Source organism: Glandiceps talaboti, chromosome 7, assembly GCF_964340395.1.
Source record: "Glandiceps talaboti chromosome 7, keGlaTala1.1, whole genome shotgun sequence".
Lineage (NCBI taxonomy): Eukaryota > Metazoa > Hemichordata > Enteropneusta > Spengelidae > Glandiceps > Glandiceps talaboti.
Genome location: NC_135555.1, coordinates 9783961 through 9808219, shown reverse-complemented (window position 1 = coordinate 9808219; position 24259 = coordinate 9783961). Strand labels below are relative to the sequence as shown.

Genomic DNA, 24259 nt, shown 5'->3' with positions numbered 1-24259 from the left:
GTTGTGATTTCCTATACATGTAAAAACCAAACAGGAGATGTAGTCTGATATCCTATAAATACTGAAAACCACATTGTGGGCTTTGAAGGACAAGGATAAATCATTCATATATGTGAAGTACAGTCTATACAATTACATATAGGCACTATATACTTGTACGTATATTTGTACTTTTCTTAACTTTCTTCACCACAATACACACACAAAATCAGTATTTGCACTATACATGTAGTGCTTATTTGCATGAGCGAATGTAATACTGTTCTGAAAAAATATTGCATTTCATTCTGCAAATGAGAGTTCCATGTATACAAAATCATGAAATACACAGATACATGTATGCTATAAAATGTGATGCATGTGCAGGTATAAAGAAGCTGACCAGTCGCTTAGTAGGTTCTGTTATTATTACATGTAATAATAACGGAACCTACTAAGGGACTGGTCAGCTTCTCTATACCTGCACATGGCATACACTCATTAAATGAGTGCATGACATGTGTGGGTATATAAACAGTATTTTGCATTCATGCTTGCAGTGTTTTCTGCTGTACTTTTGCTCACTTCCTTCTTGAACAGCTTTGTAATAGTACATGTAGTTGATGGATGATCTTGACAGAGTTGTCTTACCCTTGCTGTGAGATGACCCTGTCAACATCACCCAACAGCTAAAAAAATAATAAACTATTCAATGTTGACCGCATAGAGCACAAATATTTGTGCAAACACAGTACCCCAAGCACAGTTATATTGATACTCATGCACCATGTGGGATTGTAGCATCAGACTATGACCGCAGTTGACTTCTACTACAGGATAATAACAATTCCCTACATGTTATCATATTATGAGATAATCATCAAAATCTCCTTTATGTGTACAGTCCTACCAATGTCTAAATGTACTATATGTACTAGTATTAGTAAAAGGAATGATAAAAACAGACAAAGTAGAACAAAGCATATTATCTGTCAACAAAAATGGATATTAACATTTCTTCTAATAAATGAATTTCTACTTTCTCAAGCTCTCCATGGGTCTGTGAAAGAGATGAGTTACTCATGGGACACATCAATAAATTTTCATCTGATAGCAATGGGATTTAGGGAACACAAGAAGGGCATGGTGGAGGCTGGGGTCAGATGATTAATTTTACCCATGAGTGTTTCCATGCTGGTATGGTAAATGTTTGGTAAAATACAGGACATTATGTCTCATTTAATCCTGTTTTTTCTCAACCTAGAGTTTCTTGGACATACTCCCCCCCTCCCCCCCACACACAAGAAGATTAATGTAATCTAATATTAAATATGAACTTAATGATCGGCGAAAGGTGAGTAGTTTCAAGTATAGGTTCAAAATGTCTAGCTGTGAAGTAGGGGTGCGACTTATAATACATACTTTCTATTATTCACAAATTGTTTGATGTACCCTCAAAGCCAGCGCCTCCAAGTAGGGGTGCGACTTATAATATGTATGCGGCTTATAATACGACTTTAACGGTACTTGTTTTTCATATCAAAATGAATGTATTTGTTGGCAAAAAATAAATAAAATCCTCAATGACTCTGACTTGCAGTGTTTTTGCTACAGGCTGGTGGAACCTCCTGGTTAACAGGAAGGAATAAATCTGGTAAAACTGAACCAGGCATACTTTTCCATACATTATACTGTAATACTGATGGGGAACCCCACCTAACAAAAACATGCATCATTTTCAATTATTTCATAAATTTTGATCAGTTCCTTTTAAAGTAAAAGACATGGATATTTATTGAAAAAAAAAGATCAAGTTTATGAAAATCACATCAATTTATTTAAAGTAGCCACATGGATAATGGATTGGATATTTATTTTGGATTTTTAATTTATAAAACAATTTTATCATCATTTCCTAGATAAAAAAAATCAATGTGAAGCCAACATATACCAAGTCCTTGGTTTGTAACTCAATAATGTACAAAACATTAATAAATATTAAAATGTTTGTTATTGTGCATACAATAACAAACTTTTCACACATTTTTTAGCTTTTTGCAATGTACTGAATTTAAAACAGACTTTGTCAATGTTGTTTCGCATTGATTTTTCAACTAGGAAGCCATGATAAAATTGTATTAAAATTAAAAATCCAAAATAAATATCCAATCCTCACCCATATGGCCACTTTAAAATGGATCAAGTGTTATCAGTTGGTTGATAGTTTACATGTGTGTAGTCCTGTTTACAGTCAAGTCGTGTATACAGATTTAGAAGTATGGGTCAAAATCTCCATACAATCCAGACTTGATACTCCATCTGCAAGCAGGATATTGTCTTCACTGCTTGATCTTTGATTATGTCTTCTCAACTCAAGCGGTACATGTAAGAGGACATACATGTACTATGTAGTCACAGATCAACCAGTGAAGATATTACATGTACATGATATAAGCCGCTGTCCCATCGTCGCAAACCACCGCCTGTTTTACGGCAACGTTCTTAACAAGCCTCCCACTGGGAAATGTAGCTTGGTAGAAATAATAAATCTGGTTTGCGAGAATGCGTTGTCCCTTCCCTTCTGACAATGTCAGAATCGAGCCCCTTACTCCGTCTGTATGCAGGATGAGATAATACCTGTATTATTGAATCTTGTGTATACGTCTGTACTTGGTACATATACATATTCTATTACATGATACTGTGTTGTATTAGTATCAGGTTTGTTTTGAGTTGCTAACAAGATGACAGAGTGCTATCAGTGTGTGAAATGAACACATCAACTGATTGATGTTGACAGTAAATGGCAAAGACTGTTGGGGTTCAAAGGTTAGGTCAAACAAGGCACATGTGTACAACCACCTGCATTGCATGAGAAATCACTCTTACACAAATAGTTGCTTCACTGGGGTATAAAATTAGATATTATTCCCCAATATTTGTCTTTGTTCAGCTGGGGAATACACAAGTGACCTACATGGAACAGTCCTTCTCATTTTGTGTCGAAGAAAACAAGAAAACCCTTAGGTCATGAGAATTTCCAGCTGAATGAAGGAAAATATTGAGGATAAATTAAGCAAGTGCAAAGCATGACAAGTGATTGTAACTTTGAATGTTTTGACTCAACTTTCATGTACTGCAGATCAAATGTTCTTGATGATGATGTGCATCATCATGATGGATCCCATATTTTTTGTCTACATTTATATGTGTTCAACTTGGTTTGTGTGTGGTATTAAATGAATGACATGTTATTTGTAACTCAATGTTTTCTGCCATGTTAGCATTTTGTATCAGTGCCAAACTTTTTCTGCTTGCATCAGAACATTTCAAACTCTTCCTATGAGATCTAACATCTCTATTTACACTATCGACACCGTTCATAAACAAACTGCTAAATACCTATCACCATCCTTGCAAGGATATAAACACTCTCCCACACAGGCTGATATAGTGTAAACCAGAGTACACTGCAAATTTCGTATTCAGGAGAGAGGTTACAGTGTACATGTACATGGGTTTCATTTCCTACAAGTTCCAAGAAATCACTCTTGCAATGATGCAAGGGTCACTTGGCACAGACTGTTGATTCTAAAAACTGACACATGACAACATAATTCCGTTGTTTTGGACAGACTGAGACCCCATCCAAATGACAGTTTTTATTGCGAAGTGAACTGAATGAGTCATGCATGCTTAAATACTAATGTGCTGCCTACTTACGATGTATAAATGAAAACACCAACGGATTACTTTATACTTATATTTTCTAGTTGAGAATCTTGCATTTCAGGTCGACATGTAAATTGGGTCAGGCAATTCATAGTCATGCTTTTTGTCATAAATGCAATTTTTTTTGCTGTCATCTTTTGCTCTCTGAGGCTTAGTTTCTTTAGAACACTCTGTTTTGATGAATTCATTCACATAAGTCAAGTTTTATAAACACAAAAATATCAAGTTGTCAGCATGTTTCTACTTCCTCTTCTAATTTTAGTGTCCTAAGTTTTCTGTTGTGAATAAAAACATTCACACTATAATTTAATTTTTGTCCCAGAGGCTGTCTGTTTGTCAACAAACACTCTCTTGGGAACCCTTTGATGTGCCGCAATGTTGTGTCTTTTAGGTCCATCTGTCCCAATCTTTACATGTTGAATTTCAAGACAGCCATTTTGCAACCAGGAAAAACCATTTGTGATGGCTGACTGTGTACATGTATTATTTTATTATTGCTGGGGCAAATGAATCATCTGATGGTTATCACACACAAGCCACAGCATTCATGAATGCTCCTTGGAATTCAACAGAGATAAGAGAAGACCCTTGGCCTTAGATACTCAGACTCAATGTTCTAAAAGCAAATTTTGTTATTCAGGATCATCTCTATTCATAAACCCTTGAGAACAAGTATGTACATGTACATGTATGTATTCTCTCCATTATCAATTTCAAGCATACAGAACCTGGACAAAATGAAAGATAGCAGGAAACTCAAAAAATAAAGGATATTAGTTCATGTACCTAAATTCTTTAATTTCAAGCAATACATTCAGTATTCTTTGACAGAACCTGAACATGATCACAGGAAATGCTACATGTCAGTGACACTAACTGTGCACATACTGGAGCAATTTGATTGCTCATGGTAAGCAGGAATGAGATAAGTTTTATTGGAAGATGTACAATGTAATTAGCTTTGATAACTTATTGAAGCAATAATATCAAAGGAGCCAGCATCCCATATCTCTATTTACTATGCTACATGTCATAACAGTCCAGTACAACTGTTATTATACCATGCACAAGCCAAGTTGAACAAAATATATTGAATATATACTCTGGTCGTTCTACATGTACGTCATGACAAAGTGTGTCTACGTCATTGTTTCTGTTGTGTTCAAAAAACTCTCAAAATTACTATTACTTTCCCTGATTTTCATAAAGTATTACTGGCGCTGGTATAATTATATTATTCCCCAATATTTTTCTTCATTCAGTCAGAAAATACTCATGACCTATGGGTTGTCACTACTTGTCCAGTGATTTGTAGTGACAAGGACCCCTTAGGTCACTCATATTTTCCTGGGCTGAACGAAGAAAAATGTTGGGGCATAATATCTAAGTGTTACATTATAACTTCCACAGATATCAACAAATTGATAAAAGCATCGTCTGAACCTGCATCAGATTCAGAGGCACCCCTGATGTTTTTGTATCAGTTGTTTGTTTTTTACATAATTTTGCCCATTGAAACAAACCCACCAGTATTTTTTTGTGGGTTGTATTAAACATACTTTTACATGCTATTGCTAGACTTTTTTGCCTAAAGCCAACAATACTTGACATATTTCCCAAATATAGCTTTCACATTACGAAAGGTAAAATATAGTAATCGACTTCCCTGTCTAAACTGTAGGTGATTTTACATGATGATTACACTGTATTTCATTGTGATGGTGAATGTATGAAAGAGTATTTGCATACTTCATGCTTTGTAGGACTTTTCTGGGATACAAAAGGAACTATTTTTGATATGAAATGGAAAATTTCATCAAAAGAAGTTTATTGAAAGCTGAACGATGCTGGGTTGTAAAGTATCTGATTAATTGGGGAGGATGTGATGAAAAGGAACATTTGTAAATTGATATGTCCAGGATATCAATTATAGATGGTACACAAAATGAACTATTGACTTGTGTAAATTTAGTTACAGCTCCAGCCTAATTTCACACCAACTTGTAATTTTTACTGTGTTCAAAAGGAACAACTGTCACAAGTTCGCATATGTAGCGGCCTGTCTATTTGCTGGTTCTGTGATTCTGTCATACTCACCATAGTGAATGAATGTAGCTGAGTCACGGATCAGTCTGATCTGTGACTCGGCTACATGTTCATTCCTTCACAAAATCATCAGCTTTGTACATGTGCCATGTGTATCCTTCATCTGCATCTCTACTGGGCTCAGATGTTGCATGAAAGGTATAGCGGGGAAAGGTGAATACCAAACCTAAGCCAATGTCTGTGGAGAGGCTAATTCTGAGTGTATATAAGGTGGATATTATAAACATACACATATACTTACATTGTATACCACTGTATTTCACTATTTGTACAAAAACATGGTTTTTATACCCTGGTTGTTCTATATGTCAGATCAACTCATTTCTACATCATTAATTTTGTAGTGCTCGAAATACACAACAAATTGTTCCAAATCGCCATAGTCCTTCCTGATTTTTCGTTATGCTCAAGAAGGAATAATTACAGTATTATTTATTCCCCCAAAATGCTTCTTCATTCAGCAGGCAAATACTGATAACCTAATGGTTTTGTCTATTGTCTATCAACTTATTAGTGTCAAGGCCCCTTTAATACATGTATGCCATTTGTATTATCTTTGGCTGAATGAAGAAATATATTGGGGTATAAATCAATAATGCATTGCAGCAGTATACATATTGTATACATGTATATAGTCTAGTGCTATCCTTAATCGAATCTTAAGATATTAATATGACTAAATACCATGCCACATGTATAGTGTACATCTTACAAGTAAATATACAATAATTGAGAAACCGGAAGGCTCGAGCAGAAAAACGCACATGTCAATAAGACATAAGACAAAAGTCACTGCTGTAAAATGCTGGACACTATTTACACATGTTTCTCCAAAAATGACAAGAATGCAATCATAATTCAGTCCGCCATCAAAAACATTCTTTTCTGAATACGCAGGTGTTTCATTCATTGTCACGTAGCCAAGAATATATTTCAATTTTGAATTTTTGAGTTGTGACAGTCTGATTAGTGAATTTATTTATAACTCATAAATCATAATTTATAAAGTCTGCAATATTTTCAGCATGAATGCACACAAAGTGATCACAACATGGGGGCAATTCTATGTGCATGTATGATGTAGCTCAATGACATACATGTAGCTTCATACTGTGAGTTGCTAAGATAAATTCAACCACTCATATACAGAATATATACATGGACATTTGATATTCTTTGGTTTTGTTCAAGTGTTTGATTATATATTATTTATATATATATATATATATATATATATATATATATATATATATATATATATATATATATATATATATATATATATATATATATATATTGTTGAAACAAGGTGATCTACACATGTACACTGTCACGTATATCATTGGCATTACTAGTAATGTGTCCTTGAAAACAATAACTAATTTTAATACATTATTATTATAGCTTCTTGGAATACGGTTGAACAGATAGCTTCTTGGAATATGGTCGAACAGAAAACTAGTCTAGAACTATGTGTGTATGTATGGGCTCATTTTCTGTGATCTGATCATCACTCTCCACATACTTGTACAGTCAAATGACAAATTCTACTGAAAATCTAGCTAAATCTCCTACTGGGGAAAGGGAGAACAGCGTATATCAATAGTAATCGTAGAAATAGGCCCAACATATAGTTCTCGATGAACAGGAAACAGAATGAATCTTTTCACTTCATTGAATTACAACTAAAACATCGAGGAATCGCAGAACAACTGTGTGTTCGGTGATCCCTCGGTGTTTTAGCTGTACATGTACATGTACAAGTACATGAATGCACAAAAGTCATTATGAATTCAAAATAGCACTTATTTGTTGATATTCCCTTTGGGGTACAACATTCTGCCATTTGTAAATTTTCACAATAACAATATTTACTTGGAACAAATCAAGTGGTTAATGCTAGGGACAATACCATCATTACACTGAAAACAGGAATATTTTACAATTACTTAAGGACCCTTAAAATTAGATAGAGAACAAGCCACTGTCTGTTTTTGTATACTTATATCATTAGTGATGCAAGGCAAATATTATTGCCAACATCTGTGAATAAATTGAAATCTGAACAGCTCTGATTGAAACAGCACCCTGCTTCGTTAAAATAGGACTGCATACTGCCGTTATATCAGTATTTAAGGCAATCTGGTAGAAATTTCCATCTGTATACACATATACATTGTATGATATTATTATTCTGCTTTCAATATCACAGAGTAGAACCTTTCTATATCTATATTGGTCTTCAGAGAATACTATTTCTGTTAGTCTAGAACTATGTGTGGGCTCATTTTCTACAATCTTTCTCTCCACAATACATGTATAGTCGGATGGATTTCTCTAGCATAAAATTATATTTGTACCATCAACAGTGGTAGTTTAATGCTATTGGAACATTGGTATAAACATGATGGCGTCATCGCGTTCTCACATGACTTACTTTAAGATTGGAAGTGAGTTTGTAGTAAACTGAACATAATAACCAATTACAATTGCCTGTCAGTGTGTGATGGATTACTACTGATAATGCGCTGTTCATTCTTTCCAGCAGGAAAATTAGCTAGAATTTGTCCTTTTGACGATATGTGGAGAGAGAGAGAGAGAGAGAGAGAGAGAGAGAGAGAGAGAGAGAGAGAGAGAGAGAGAGAGAGAGAGAGAGAGAGAGAGAGAGAGAGAGAGAGAGAGAGAGAGAGAGAGAGAGAGAGAGAGAGAGAGAGAGAGAGAGAGAGAGAGAGAGAGAGAGAGAGAGAGAGAGAGAGAGAGAGAGAGAGAGAGAGAGAGAGAGAGAGAGAGAGAGAGAGAGAGACAGCGAGAGACAGAGAGACAGCGAGAGACAGAGAGACAGAGAGAGACAGAGAGAGAGAGAGAACCCCTTGTGTTTAGACTAGTATATTTCTGTATAAATCAACTAGGATTAACAAAACTTAATTGCACTATGGCAAGACATGGACTTGATCAATGGTAATTTACAGTACGGAGCTGATTTTGTCAGTACAAATTAACCACAATTACCTTGTGGTTAATTAAATCTTACGATCACAGCAGAATGAAATTAAATGTCCTTAGTGATTGAATTAATCACAATGATTAATTACTGTCTCAAAAAATTACAATTACAAACTCTCTGTCAGCATATTATATAATACTCATAATTCTACAGCTATTCAAAAAATAATTAAACTTACTCAATAGTATACATTAATTGTAATGTTTGAAAATATACAGTTTAAACATTTCTGTGTTTGTTTATTGAATGAGTCATACATTGATCATTCTCACTCAACAATTTATTGTAACACATGGTCACATGTTTTGAAAGCAGGATTTTTCATGTTGTATATAAAGTATATCCATATAGTATGAGTTTGTGGAATAGAATAGAATCTTTATTGCATTGGATTTTCTGCAATAAGTGTTTGGTGCTAAAACAATCCAGTAAATAAACAAAGATCAGTTGACTACACAGAATGCATGCCAATGCCTAGGAGGCCTAGTCTAGTTCCAAACTGGCACAGTATTACGTATTAAAAACTTCATTACTTTACCAGTCTAGTCACGTCAGTTACGAAAGGTGTTAAATTGTGGTGCTCCCCTGTAGTGAACGAAGTGTGAAGGGTGCATGTCAGTAGTAATCCATCACAAACTGACAGGCTGTCATCATCGGACTGCACTGATATGCAAATGTCCAAACCAGGATGTGGGGACACGCCGACTTCATCATGTTTATATAAACATACTAGTAGTTGGGTAGAGCACATTATCAATATATATATATATATCAGCTTCATTAAATAGGTCATGCCTGTGTAAATCATAAACGGGACATTGTAGAACAAAGTGTTTTTCGTCTTCTATTTGTGTTGAATTGCATATTTTACATAATATACTTTTTGCTGGTATTTTGTTTTAATAACCTTTTTCAATTTAACGAATAATGCAAGGGGTTCACGCGAATGAATCTGTCAGTCTAGTAATATACATTTAATATTTATGTCTATCATCAAGAGGTTAAAATCAACACTCTTCAAGGGATGAACTGTTTTTACTGACAGAAGTGATGACCTCATAACTTGATCTACTTTAAATGCAAAGTAAACACTGTTATACATACCTGTTTTCTGATAAAATCTCTCCGAAGCACATGTACAACACTTGAGTTTTTAATGGCAATTTAGGATATGTCAAAATGAACATTAAAACAAGTTTAAGTGATTGCCTACTGTAGGGCTTATTCACCTAGCTCACAACCATTTTATGGTTATTGTTCATGTCATAATTCAACTCATAGCTTCTATTGCAGTGTTTTTGCTAAGGGCAGAAAAGTAGGTAAATGCATCTCAGTCACAGTATAGGGGCTTCCATCAAAATTACGACACTACTACAACGTACAAGATATGGAAATCTTATGTGTAATACCCGACTTCTCCCTCTGTTACTGAGGTTCCCCAACCTTAGCAAAACACTGGCACTACAATTCCCTTGAGTAAATTCATGAGTGAGTAATTTCAAAATCCTTTTTTGAGATGCTGAAAATGTACAAATTTGTCAAAACTGGTATTTGACTTTTAATAGTTTAATGGGTGTGTTCTGGTATTTTCAGTATTTTTACCATTTCTTAAATTCAAGTTAAACTTGTGTTCATCCAGTTAATTTTTTATGAAGCCAACAGTTTCTCTTTTACAATACTTTTTTGTTTGTTTCTGATATGTAGCATTCTCATATTTGAAAGCTTGTGTGATACTTATTCCTGACTGCTAATATCTGGAGAGACACCAATTATTGACTCATTTGTTTCAGTGTTACTGCTAAGGTTCAGAACCTTACTGGGCCAGTATTAACAAGACTTGTGTGTGTGTGTGTGTGTGTGTGTGTGTGTGTGTGTGTGTGTGTGTGTGTGTGTGTGTGTGTGTGTGTGTGTGTGTGTGTGTGTGTGCGTGCGTGCGTGCGTGTGCATGCATGAGCATGTGTGTGTGTCTATGTCACATGTGTCTGTGTTATATGCAAAATCAACATACATTTCAAATTCTATACCTAAGTCCTTGTGCCATAACCTCGTCTGGAAAGCCCAGTAAAATACCTGAGGCCTTGGCTTGATTTTAATACCTATTTATCACCCTTAACAAAGAGAATGTGTTTCTTTAGGCTTGTGGGACACGTTTTTAAACATATCATTTGTTGATGATCAAATGATAAGGTGGTCTTTGAAATGACATCAGTACGGTGATATAAACAAATTAAAAAGACTAATATATCAAATTCATAGAATAGTATCTGAACAAGCTAATTTATCTTGGTTTATAAATACCATCACGCTACATGTACCTAATTAGCCATGTAATTAATCATGGCACAACTGTACATTTCAATTCCAACTAGCATTATCTCCTATATTATCACCTTATTTCAAATTCAAATATAAATCATGTAATATTATACATCCACTCAGAAGCATTGGGGAATATACTAGTCAATTTTCCAGTTCCAAGGTGAATTGCGTTATATAAGTGACATCACATGCTGTTATGTTTAGATTTGTTTTGTCTTACATTTGGAATAACATTTTCATCAAGAAATAGTGGAAAGACATGTTGACCTCTTTAATTGGGAGGGATTTTATAGAACAAAGATTAAACGCCATCAATGACAGAGAAGGATTTTACTGGTACACCCAGAGTATATGATCAGGTGACAACCATGTGCATGTAAACTCTGGTGTGTACAGAACACATTGTACCGGTACATGGTGTTGTATGGGGAAATATATGGTGTATTTTGGAATCAGAAACAAGTCTACTTGTATGTACAGCACACTGAAAGACTCAACACTTATTTGAAATTCTTGGCCTGATGTAACGATAGGTTGACAATGCCCTACAACTTATACATACATTGCAAACCAATCTAATTAAAATCTGTTGCAGTGATTGGCTAGTTGTTCAGCTCAATCTTGTACCTTTTGTTTTTGCTTGTATTGTCCTTTGTTCTATGTGTTTACATTTTGGTTTTGGTCATTGCTGTAGTGGTGGCAACGAAGACGGAAATGTGAATATGCAACACAAAGAACAATGCAAGCCAAAATTAAAGGTAATAGTCAACAAATAGCTGACATGGGATTTTAATCAACAGGTACATATTATAAATGTACAAATGATTCTGTTGGTCCACATATACCATATACATGGATACATGAACATTTGGTACAAATGTATGAATGGACTATGTACAGAAGGTAGACCTCCAATTTGGGAGGTGAAAAATTGGTTGTAATTTCTGAATGTCCCATACTCGTATCGTAAAATACAGACAAAGGCTAAAAAATATAGTGCTGGGAGTTCAGTAAAAGTCTAATGTTGGACTTCATTAAGAAACAAAGTAACAGCCAAGAACCATCAAGTTACTAGTGGTACAGACAACTGGGTAGGCTTCTATAGAATCTACCAACACTTACCTGTACAAGTTCAAAATCACTGGGATATTCACTAGCTGGGTTATTTCTTGCTAGAATATGCCACGAAATGACACCAGAATGTTTTAACGCTGACTCTAAATAGTTGCTTCTGGCTTTACTTGAGTAATAATCATTAAATGCTACAATATATTCTGAAAAGAATGAAAAAAGAAAGAAGATATAAGTTAGACTTTAATTCACATTTCCATTTCATGTAGTTGCTGGTGTAAAATAATCAAGGTCTCAATAAGTTAAATATCTAGGTGGTAAGTGAAAGAAAATTTAATGTGCCAGATATAAGACCTAGTTACATTTGCAAAGAACATACAAATATATGTATATGAAAATAAAATATATACAAGTATATAATCAGTGTTTCCATTGTGTTTTTGCATGTACACATAGACCCTTTGTCAGTACATACAAAATCTACACATGTACCTGTAGATTTACGGTATGTATCGATATGTGAAATGATGGCATGAGATATTTGAAAAAGTCAATGTCCATTGTCCATACAATGTAGCTGTATACACGTGTACATTGTAAAATGGTGAATATGACAAATAGTATATACATGTATTGTCAATGTCTTACAATTTATGGACTTGAACTTATCATATTATTATTTTTTTTTATGAGGAGAGGAGGAAGGGCTGGTGAAGGCGCTGGGGTGAGATTGTAGAATTAGTTTTCTGTAACTTGTTTAGAGATGGAGATAAGGGGGTTGGGTGTGTGTGTGTGGAAGGTGGTAGAGGGTGATTTAGGAGATAAATTGAGGAATGGAATTGATTATCTGTAACTTGTTTTATCCACACATACAATGTAGTACAGGAAGTAATGGAAGGAGGATGGGCAAGAACGGAAGTGGGGTGTGGGAGTGAGGTTATGGTATTAAGGAAGATATTTTCTATCATTTGTTTGCCTAGGATAGCATTACCGCCATATATGTGGTCTAACTTATAATTCTAGAGGGTGTGTGCACAGTAGTGCCATATATGTTGTACAAATGATACGTCAGTATGTATCACATCAGACTATTCATTTCACCTGTAAGAACAGACTAATGAATTGAAGCTGTACATTGTATCGTGTGCATGTTACATTGTGTGTCTCTACTATGGGTGTTACCTAGACTGGTGACCTTTACTAAGTACCTGACTGAGGGGGTTAAACTGGATTAAACTCAGCAGCTTTGAGAGGTGTTTCTATTCATCTATTCAATTCATACAACATAGCATCCTTCCACACATTATCAGTATTTCTTCAAAGTGTTGACAGATTTCAGACTTTAAACATTTCATTTCATCATGATCTCACATGTCTTTTATCCAAGTCATTAGATATACATTTGTATAGTGTACATGTACATGTATCTAATCTCAAGTGGCTATAAGAACAAATGTATCTAGAGTGTAGATATGTGGAACAATCAATAGAAGAGCAGAACACTAACAAATGGTAACACAAAGCAGCACTTTCATTTTTAAAATGTTTTTCTACATGTTATTTTTGTTTTGAGGGAAAAGGATGACATGCACATCAGGGCCGAAATGTAACAGTTACATTTGGTAATCAGATTTAAACCATCAGCAGTCTAGTGCTATCCTTCATGGAATCTTTCAGAGTGCTATCCTCCATCGAATCTTTCAGAGTGCTATCCTCCATTGAATCTTTCGGAGTGCTATGCTCCATCAAATCTTTCACAGTGCTATCCTTCATTGAATCTTTCAGAGTGCTATCCTTCATTGAATCTTTCAGAGTGCTATCCTTCATTAAATCTTTCAGAGTGCTATCCTTCATTAAATCTTTCAGAGTGCTATCCTTCATTGAATCTTTTGGTGTGCTATCCTTCATTGAATCTTTCAGAGTGCTATCCTTCATTGAATCTTTCAGAGTGCTATCCTCCATCAAATCTTTCAGAGTGCTATCCTCCATCAAATCTTTCAGAGTGCTATCCTCCATCAAATCTTTCAGAGTGCTATCCTCCATCGAATCTTTCAGAGTGCTATCCTCCATCGAATCTTTCAGAGTGCTATCCTTCATTAAATCTTTCAGAGTGCTATCCTTCATCGAATCTTTCAGAGTGCTATCCTCCATCAAATCTTTCTGAGTGCTATTCCCCATTAAATCTTTCAGAGTGCTATCCTCCATCAAATCTTTCAGAGTGCTATCCTCCATCAAATCTTTCAGAGTGCTATCCTTCATTGAATCTTTCAGAGTGCTATCCTTCATTGAATCTTTCAGAGTGCTATCCTTCATTGAATCTTTCAGAGTGCTATCCTCCATCAAATCTTTCACAGTGCTATCCTTCATTGAATCTTTCAGAGTGCTATCCTACATTGAATCTTTCAGAGTGCTATCCTTCATTGAATCTTTCAGAGTGCTATCCTCCATCAAATCTTTCAGTGCTATCCTTCATTGAATCTTTCGGAGTGCTATCCTTCATCGAATCTTTCAGAGTGCTATCCTTCATTGAATATATTTCAGACCATGTTGGCATCCAGACTAAACTGTCAGGTGAACTGTTAAGTTTATTGATTGATTGACTATCACCTAATACATTTGGTAGTCAATGTCTACGATATTCAGTAGTCTGTATCGCTGGGACTACAGCTTAAGTTGTGTTTTGATGTATCTTATTTATTGAAGTACATGTATTCAACTTTGAATCTTAGGACATAGCCAAAAGAAGTGTTGTTGGTGTTCAAACCTAGCGATCCTCCATTGATTTGAAAACCAACTACAAGTTTCTAGCCACAAGCCACATACATTACATGTATGATATCTAACCTTGAGTATTTTTTCCACTTATCAGGCAAAGTACATGTACTCTTCATGTTCTACCATTGCTGCAAAAACGCAATGATCACTGATGGTTTTATGAGTGTCATTGTACATAATGTATGCATTTAATCTAGGTAATGGATATAGTTCTCATTATAAATAAAGTACATGTAGTAGTTAAAGACCACAGTTAAAAGGAGGGAAAAACCAATAAATTACTGACAAGGTTGCAGCCAGCTGATTACAAAACACTTTTCTGACTAGTATTTTGTATGTGCATAATTATTATATAAAACTGTTCCACACATGTAGCTTTCTTTCAATGATTACCATCGAGATAAATTATAATATTAAATAACAAAGTACATTTTACTTGATTTCCCCTTCTTTATTTGCTTCTGAATCATTTACAAAAAATGCTGACTATAGTACATTTTTTGTAAAGTATGCTCATCCCACTATGGTATTTTGGACCTTTTAAGTATTCATAACATATGAAATACATTGTAGCACTCTTCCAAGTTTAAAGTTCATCTATAAAGTGAGATAAACTGTCTATTGGTCAAACATGCACACATGTACATGTACAAAATGTATTTACCAGTGTTACATTGTAATTCGCCTCCTAACTTGCACACAGATTCTCTTTGGCAATTTTTTGACACTAAATTAAAACAACCCCCAAAGTGCAAATGATCTGATCATCATCAATTTCAAAAATACAAAATAATTAGGGTTACCAGCATTAGAAAATAGCTACATGTACATGTGTGTTCATCATGTATCAACTCTTAGGAGACTGAAATAACAATACAAATCTCCTTGGCGTTCAAGTTACATGTAACATACATATAGTAAAAGTGAAATTTAGTTCCCTTCATCTCCTCCTTCACCAGTCAAACTTCTGAAACATCACAGTATTTGAGTACATAAATTATTACATCATGTACATGTACATATACTTTTACAAATGATGACATGTATATTGTATAAAGAGAACATATTTTCAGTTTCAAAAGACTTTTGATGTTTATAGAAACAGGTTGAATTCATATATACATGTATCATGTGATGTTTTTTTTTATGCATTCAACACTTCTTTCTATATGTATATGCTACTGTATTCACACTTTCTGAAAATATCTTTTGTGAGTAATAGTAAATGGTACCATCTGTTTTGTTGCTATCAGTGTTTTAATTCAAATCAGGAAACAACTATATGCTTGACAATTGAAATAGTATTCGTGACGACTACACAGTTCATGTTTTATGCCTATTCAAGACTACAGTGATGTTAGGTACCCACACACAAAATGTACCAATGTAAACCCTTTAAAACAGGAAATGGTGTTCACTAACTGTGTGTGTATACTAAATGCTCTGACGATAAACATGTCAGACATATACAATAATGATTCCTTCCAGTACATTGACCCCGTTCACCTATCCGGTCTGTCTGAACCAAACCTATTACAGAGTACATTGTAAATGTACATAGAAGTGTACTTTCCTATTTTGGGTCGGGCAAATTGTATACATGTACATGTATGTTCTTTCAATACATGACATGCTGGCTGAGATTCTCTAAGGTGGTGTTCAACCTTTAAACCTTCATGTACATACATGTTTTTCTGGCTGATTCAGTAAACTTCACTGGCCACAGCAGGAAATATATGTTGAATATAATGTGTGTATTTTACTAGAACAACCACCTCGAAGCCCTGAGGTGGAAGATGTAGCCTGTATACATCGCTGATCTGTGACTAGAATAGTACTTACTCAGAGTAGACAAGAGCTGTCATAGGCACAGATCAGTGATGTAGACTTGTAAGCCAAACTGTACAAAAACTACATGTAATGATTTACATGTATGTATATGGAAAGACAACTCTATCAGATTGCATGTACATTTGTAGCTCTGGATACTAAGCATAGTATGTTTATGATGTTAGGTCTTCATGAATAAAGCAAATTTTATAGTTGTATTTTGTCTTGGTATCACTTGTGTGTATTGTGGGTGTTACAGGTTGTAAATATTAACTTGAGTGAACAGGGGTTTGGCAGACCTCAGACCATACATGTACATGTATATTTAATAGCTACTTCGGTTAAATCATTCCCTGGGTATCAGTTCTTACTGACAAGCTTTAATGTAGGATAAATAAATACTAATAATATACACATGTACAATGTACATGCTAGGAATGTTACTGTATATGATCTGTCTGTGGTAGACTTCACAGCAAGGTCCTCCTCAACCTCAAGGGAGTGCTGGCCAGGCATTAATATTCATATGCATAAATATATTCATCATAATTTTAAAAACCATCAATTACAAGACAACATTAGTAGTAAATGCTACACCAAACAGACAAACTCGGCTTATGCCCCATTTAATGATTTATGCAGCAAATACAAATGTATTACCCCCAAGCACATATAAAATCAGCTTGCATGTACAATGTCTCCTAATAAATAATAATACAATACTTGAGTTGCCATTTGAAAATAGAAGAAATCTCTGACATACATGTATGTTAAACACATTATACCAACAGACATATTGCAGACAAGATGGTCACACAATAAAATATAGTGAAAATGAAATATGGGAAAGCACTGAATAGTACATATTTTTTCATCACCCTAGATTTTAGTTCAAGCTGGCAAACATAAAGGCTAAAGCCGGCCTCAGAGGTACATGTGTATATGAACGAACAAAGATTGTGCAAGTATTCACAATGACTACAATGATCTCTTTTTTCCCTGCAGAAATTCAACTGGCCTATCAAGTATGCGGTATTAAGTATCCATTAGAGTTTCAGAACATGATCGTTATATTTGTGTTGCATGTATGTGCTATTCATATTGATACAGCTTTAGTTTTTCACTTGATACTACATTTGTATTTTAAAGTTTGTGATTTGTGGCAATGTAACTAACATTTAGTTCAACAGTTGAACTGTCATTTTTGAAAACATATAATATTGTTTTGCTTCTTAATTAATCTTTCTTTTTAAATTTCTTTTCTTTAGATGTTTTTTAAAATGTATATCTTACACGTTACATCTAAGATCTTATATAAAATGATAAAGGGGTTGCATAAAACTTTAAAGTAGGTAAAATCTATCCGAGTTCCCAAGTCAAGTGTTTTTGTTAAGGGTTGCATTAAACCGTAAAGTAGGTAAAATCTATCCGAGTTACCACGTCATTTAACCAAGGTTTTCCCATGTGATACAATATTGTTTGCAAAACTATGCCAGTTTACTTCCTATTTACCAGTGCTTCAAAAGCTCAACAGAATCACTGTGATCTACATGTATTCCAAGTCGTGCCAGTTGTGGTTATATACTCTGGGAGTGATGGACATTTATGGTGGTAATGGCCCAAATATAAATGTTTCTTAAAAATTGAATTAAAAATTTAATACTATCCTAAATCAAAACTGACAAAATGGGTTTCTAATTCTATATACATATAGTATTATTGTTGATGAACAAGCTAACAGCTTGAGGGTTATTTCAAGTCAAACTGTCAAAAACCAAAGATAACATCAACCTAAACTTTTAAAAGATTAAGATGATGAACACTTACATGTTGAAACATTTGTTTAAAATCCTCTGTGAAACCTTTCAATGTTTTACAAAGGGATGCCCTTGATTTCATTTGTCAGACCAAAGGTGAACACATACATGGACAGCCATGAGACACACAAAACACATACAGACAAGAGTCAACATAAACATGTGTACATTACAAATAGTAATATCAATCATTATAAAGTTCCAGACACAATGCTCACCAAGTTACTGACCAAAATCAGATAGTGCTGGAAAGTATTGCTTTATCCAATATGTAGTTCCATGCATGCAAAATTCAATTTTGTATGGGTTAATAAGTATTTTTAAATCAAAGTCATATGTAATGATCAACTTGGGTGATAACAACATAAAATCTACCTAAATAGTTAGGTATTTGACTAGGATTCTCTACAAAAATTATAGTATACAGTATGGAATTTATATACAAATGTAGGTTTACCAGATTTCTCCCTGCTGTTACCTGGGTTTAAAAACCTAAGCAAAAATACTGAATATACATGGCAAGTGTTTGTATGTAAATTGTACAGTAGGATGCCTAAGAGTAAGATAATCGGAAGTACATATTTTACTGCTATATAATGCACACTGTTTGTGTATGGTATCTGGTAAAGGTTTTGCTTTTTGAAAAATCATATCTTTATTCACATGTTTACTAAAACCAAAACTGCTGGCACATTTAAGCTTAAAATGGAGATTGCATATAGTGCTTCTCAGCTTCTGGGTATTTTTTCAAACACAACTGACGTGTTTGAAAACTGTACATAATGGTGACTATGGTATACTTGTGGTTCTCTGGGATTAACTACTACAAAACGAATAAAGATTGTATTCAACTAAAACGGAACAGCACTAAAAAGTACACTGACTTAGACGTGCTGACTGGTTGCCAAGGCCAGTGAATTTCAATACTGCATAATATTTCATAAACTGAAATTAGTCACCAGGCCAGGGGTGGGACATTGATCAACAAATTTTGAATTAAATTTCATTTTACAACAGCATAGAATATGAAATGGTAAGTGTGTGAAGTACACATGTATATGCATGATCTGTGCATGTATACTTTGAGGAGTACACTTTGTATCAAAACTGAAATCGGAAGGGATTTCAAAAAATTGAACTTAATGTAATATTACATCAGCACAAAATAATAAACAAGTATGGGAGATTGAAATGATCTACAGCATGTAGTGATTTGATGAGCACTGGTCTGGTAAAACAAAACTAAATGAAAAACTAGACATAATATTTACATAACCACAGTATCAGAATAAGTGTGGGAATTATATGCATGATCTGTCCTGCATATTTTGATAAGCAGCACATCAGTACACTACCGAGTATGAAATAAGTGTGGAAGTTTACACGTATAAATTTTGATGAGTAGAACAGCAATGGGATAGGTACCAGTAACATTGTACACTACAACTCCGATGAAGTTTGTTTGAAGTTTCCATCTTCATGTGTGATAAATCAGATGACATTTTAATATTGGATGAACTCAATATCTGCCCTACTTTTTGAATATCTTTATTCTGACACCATTCATCGTTTTACTTTGATAGCCATATTTCTATTATAAAATATTAAAACCTTTTTACACCTTCAGTTTGTTCAACACATCAAGCTCTTTTATGACTAAATTTGAATCATTCTGTCGTCTCCAGTTTAGACACTGAAGAAGGACATGTGATTTGTTTGAAAACTGTCAGTTTGGACAGTTTCTGAATCAGAATCCGAAGTGGAAGAGAACTTGTGCATTAATCATAAGATTTCCCATGATGAGCATATATAGTGTAATCATAAAATGTCATCAAGTCATGTATGTCTCTCTCACATTTTTTAATAACCAAAATATTAATATCCGTAATATATACTCCTTATATCAGAATTGAATTAAATTTTTATCAAACCGATGATAAGGACTGGGCTGAAACATGATTTTCAAAATGAAAAATGTGTGGGTGATATAATGACCATCCATTGAGTGTTGGCTCTATCATCTCTAGGGAGTTATGGTTTATGAGTACCCATACTGTATATATGAACCCTGATACTAAATATACAAATATATCTTATTGTTTGACAGACAGAAATGCTAAATCTTGCAAATAATGGAAATGTTGAGGGTATTATTCATTTCAATATTTAAAAAAAATCCCCTTTCCCTTCTGCTCATTCATACTGTTAATACATCTATGCATTACAAAGTGAAAATATCTTTATAGTTTTACTGTTAACGGATACAGGCACAGTTGATTATTATTCCCCCCCCCCCCTCCCCTTTTTTGTTTGAGGTCACGATTCATTGTACTATAAATGTACACTGTCTGTTTCATTTCATTAAAAAAAGCAGTTCATTTATAAAATATGCGAATCCAATATTGATGCATCAATTCAAAAGGATATCCGATTGTACTGATGAAAGAGATTTGGATAGTCATTTCAAAAACTGCTTGTATTGTCACAAAATATATTAAATTTTGTGAAAGATCTACATCCAGACAAGCTGTCACATGTAAGGTGATACAAATGATACATATAATTATTACAGTGGTAACTTTGGAGTGACCTCATCAATCTGATGAACTTTGACCTGATAAATCCAATGCCCTACACATGCACGCTAAACACAGGATAATCTAGATTGTGGGCGCACAGATAGGGGTCGAGACAATGTATAGAGGGGTGGGGTTTGGTGGGAGAGAACTGATGCTGTAAAATTATGAAAAATGCATAATGTACAACCATAGACAGTGGAGGCTTGTTATAAGTAGCTGATATTACAATTGAACAATCTGTTTCCATATCAAGAGATAGAATCTCAACAAAACTAAGTGTCCATGGTGATATGATATGAAACCAAAGCCAAAGTACAAATTATCATTTTTGTTATATGTTCGTATAACAGAATAATCTTAAAATAACTCATGTATCAAGTTGCACATAGATTCCTGGTCTAAAGTGATTTACCAATTTGGAGAACTTGTGACCGTGTTTGAAGGAGGGACTCTTAATATACATGTAATAGATCACCTAAAAATAGGAAGGGATCAAGGGTTGTGTGTTCTTTGTTATGAACACAGTCTCTCAATCAGATGGAGGGACTGTATTTTAATTAAGGAAAACTTTACACCAGTCTTTAAAAAAAAAAAAAAAAAAAAAAAAAAAAAACTATGGGTAACAATGAAGAGTGCAAAGAAAAAAAAGAAAATTGCGAATAAAATCTGTCAAAAGTTTAATCATGGCCACCACATCTAAGATTCGTAACTGGGGAATTATAAGCTGGTAATACCACCCCAATACAATATATTTATTGCCACTTACAACACTGGAAATACGAGTGTAGTGTTTGTAATCATTCTCATTAGTTCTGAAGACTTTTAGCCTTGAAGTACCATTGTAATTAACTAGAATCCAAATTAGAAATCAATGAGAAATCTGAAAGAATGTACAAATGTAATAAATGTACCTACCATTTTTCACCACCTCCGTTGAGAAATCAACTTTCAAAACTTGGGCTGGTCTGGTTGTATTAGAAGCTGAATCCAGGCAATTGCTATTACTGGAATGAGGTAGGAGTCTCTGGGTTGCAATGCTATCAACACTTGTGCTTGTAACTAATGCTAGGCTTAGTATCAAAAATAAAACAGTTCTGAGTTTCATACGTTGCATTGTTTCTGATCCCAAATTGAGGAAAGTCCCTCAGGGAGTGCTCCCATCAGAAATAAATTACTGCTACCTCCTTTTCTTCTTCATAATGTCTGTTGTCTGTGTGAGCTTTTATGATATTTTTAAAATGTGTGTATATCCACAGTAGGAATTCAAAGAGCCATATTTTCCAAATCTACAAAATACAAATAACAAAAAGAATGTTTTGCATTTATCCTCTCTCTCCCTCAGTACTATACGGATGTCATACAATTGGGAGGAAAATGAAATGATAGGAAAAATAGAGGGATGTAAAATACTATATTACGGACATAGCATAGGGTATGGCAACAGCATCACATAATTTTAAGGTTCTCAACAACACTAAACTATTACATATCATTCATTGTAAGTATGCTGACAAGTATTTTCTCTGTTACAGAGGATTATCCAGTTAGAAAGAAAATTCAAAATATTGTTTTGCCCAACTTGTAGAGATTTTTGTCAACTTCTGGTAGAAAGAGGCTTTCGATCCATGATGTCTAGACTTCTCATATATGTAACAACAATGGTTGTCACCCACTGAGTATCATAGGAAATCTAATCAAGGAATTGAGCATAAGTGATATCAATTTACTCATCTACTGCAAAATTTTAATTGAAGTAATTTTTAGACATTTGTACTTTATTTCAATTTCAGCTTTTGGTATCAGAATATTCACCATTCAGTCAATAACTCTCACCAATTCAGTGTGTTTAGATAAACTGGTAGTTGCTTCCACACTCTTCCCATTGTCGATGTCATGACCGTTGCAATTTTACCAAACAACGCTAAATGTGTACATATATGGCTTTATCATTGTTTGTTGCTATCCAATCTGGAGAACCCTACTATGCATCTCACTTCAAAAACTACCATTCACTTAATTTATGTCAATTTCGTTTCCTCAGTCATGCAATATCCTTGTGACTGTGTAAAACTAGTATAATTCCAATTATCAAAATTTCCATACATATTTTTTTAATGAAAACGGCTAGGAAAAAAACGTGGGTTGGGGTTAACAGCTATCAGCATGATTTTCATGTCGCACATCAATGATCAAGGTTTTCCCAATGCATGTCCGGCATGTCGGCAAACCAGCATGTGTTGTTTTGGATACCAACATAGTCGTACTATGGCCGTGTCGTTTACGGGTAAAACGAACAACGTAGACTTACATAAACTACACTACAAGAATTGACGATTCATAGTCACGCTCAGCGAATGGTAAAGAAAGAGCAGTACTCACCACAATAACAATGAACTCAGAATTAGTATTATTATAAAAATAAAGATCGAGAGCAGGTCGTAGTACACACTTCTTGTCCACAACTGCACTACGGCCACAATTTCCGCGTAATCCAGAATATTTTCCCCTTTTTGTGTTGGAAAGCTTACTCTTAGTTCTTCATCTTTCCATACATTAACCGTATTCACATGTTACTGAAAAATGTGTGCGGTGAAAGACAGAAGACCCCACATTCACATTCACTTTCTCAACATCGCAAAATACTACAAAGCTTCAGAATACGACGTTCTGATTGGCTTACACCGAGACGCCATCTTGGTCTAGGGATCCCCTAGTATTTTCATTTTATGTCATTCTTTTTTAGGACACCGTTGTTGATCAACATGCTTTGTCATAAAATCAAGCGTGTACCTTGGGAATCAATAAAACTGAAACATTGGTTATTCAATTTGATAGCCTCTGTATCTGATGGATAACAATCAACCCCCCAAAAAGCTAAGGTGATAATTGTTGCATCTAAATTTGAAAGAGCTAGGTGGTAATCACCAACTTCCGTATTTTCGAGAGTGGCGAAAAGGGTGACAGCTGTATCACTCTCTAGTGGGGGATTTTGTCAATATTCTTTCCCTTGGTTCGTCTATCCATGAAGTTGATAGATCCATTGTGTA

General features: G+C 34.5%; 1 protein-coding gene across 2 annotated transcripts in view; it reads right to left on the bottom strand.

Moving 5' to 3' along the window:
- The window catches only part of LOC144437113 (membrane-bound transcription factor site-1 protease-like), a 53170-nt gene extending 29334 nt beyond the window's left edge, over nucleotides 1-23836 (bottom strand). For both annotated transcript variants that reach the window (XM_078125965.1, XM_078125967.1), the window contains exons 1-3: nucleotides 23592-23836; nucleotides 22128-22498; nucleotides 12263-12414 (exon numbers count right to left, since the gene is read on the bottom strand). In XM_078125965.1, coding sequence (XP_077982091.1) covers nucleotides 12263-12414; nucleotides 22128-22326 — 351 coding nt within the window. In that variant the 5' untranslated portion in view covers nucleotides 22327-22498; nucleotides 23592-23836. The remainder of the gene's footprint in view (nucleotides 1-12262; nucleotides 12415-22127; nucleotides 22499-23591) is intronic.
- Nucleotides 23837-24259: the final 423 nt, after the last annotated feature.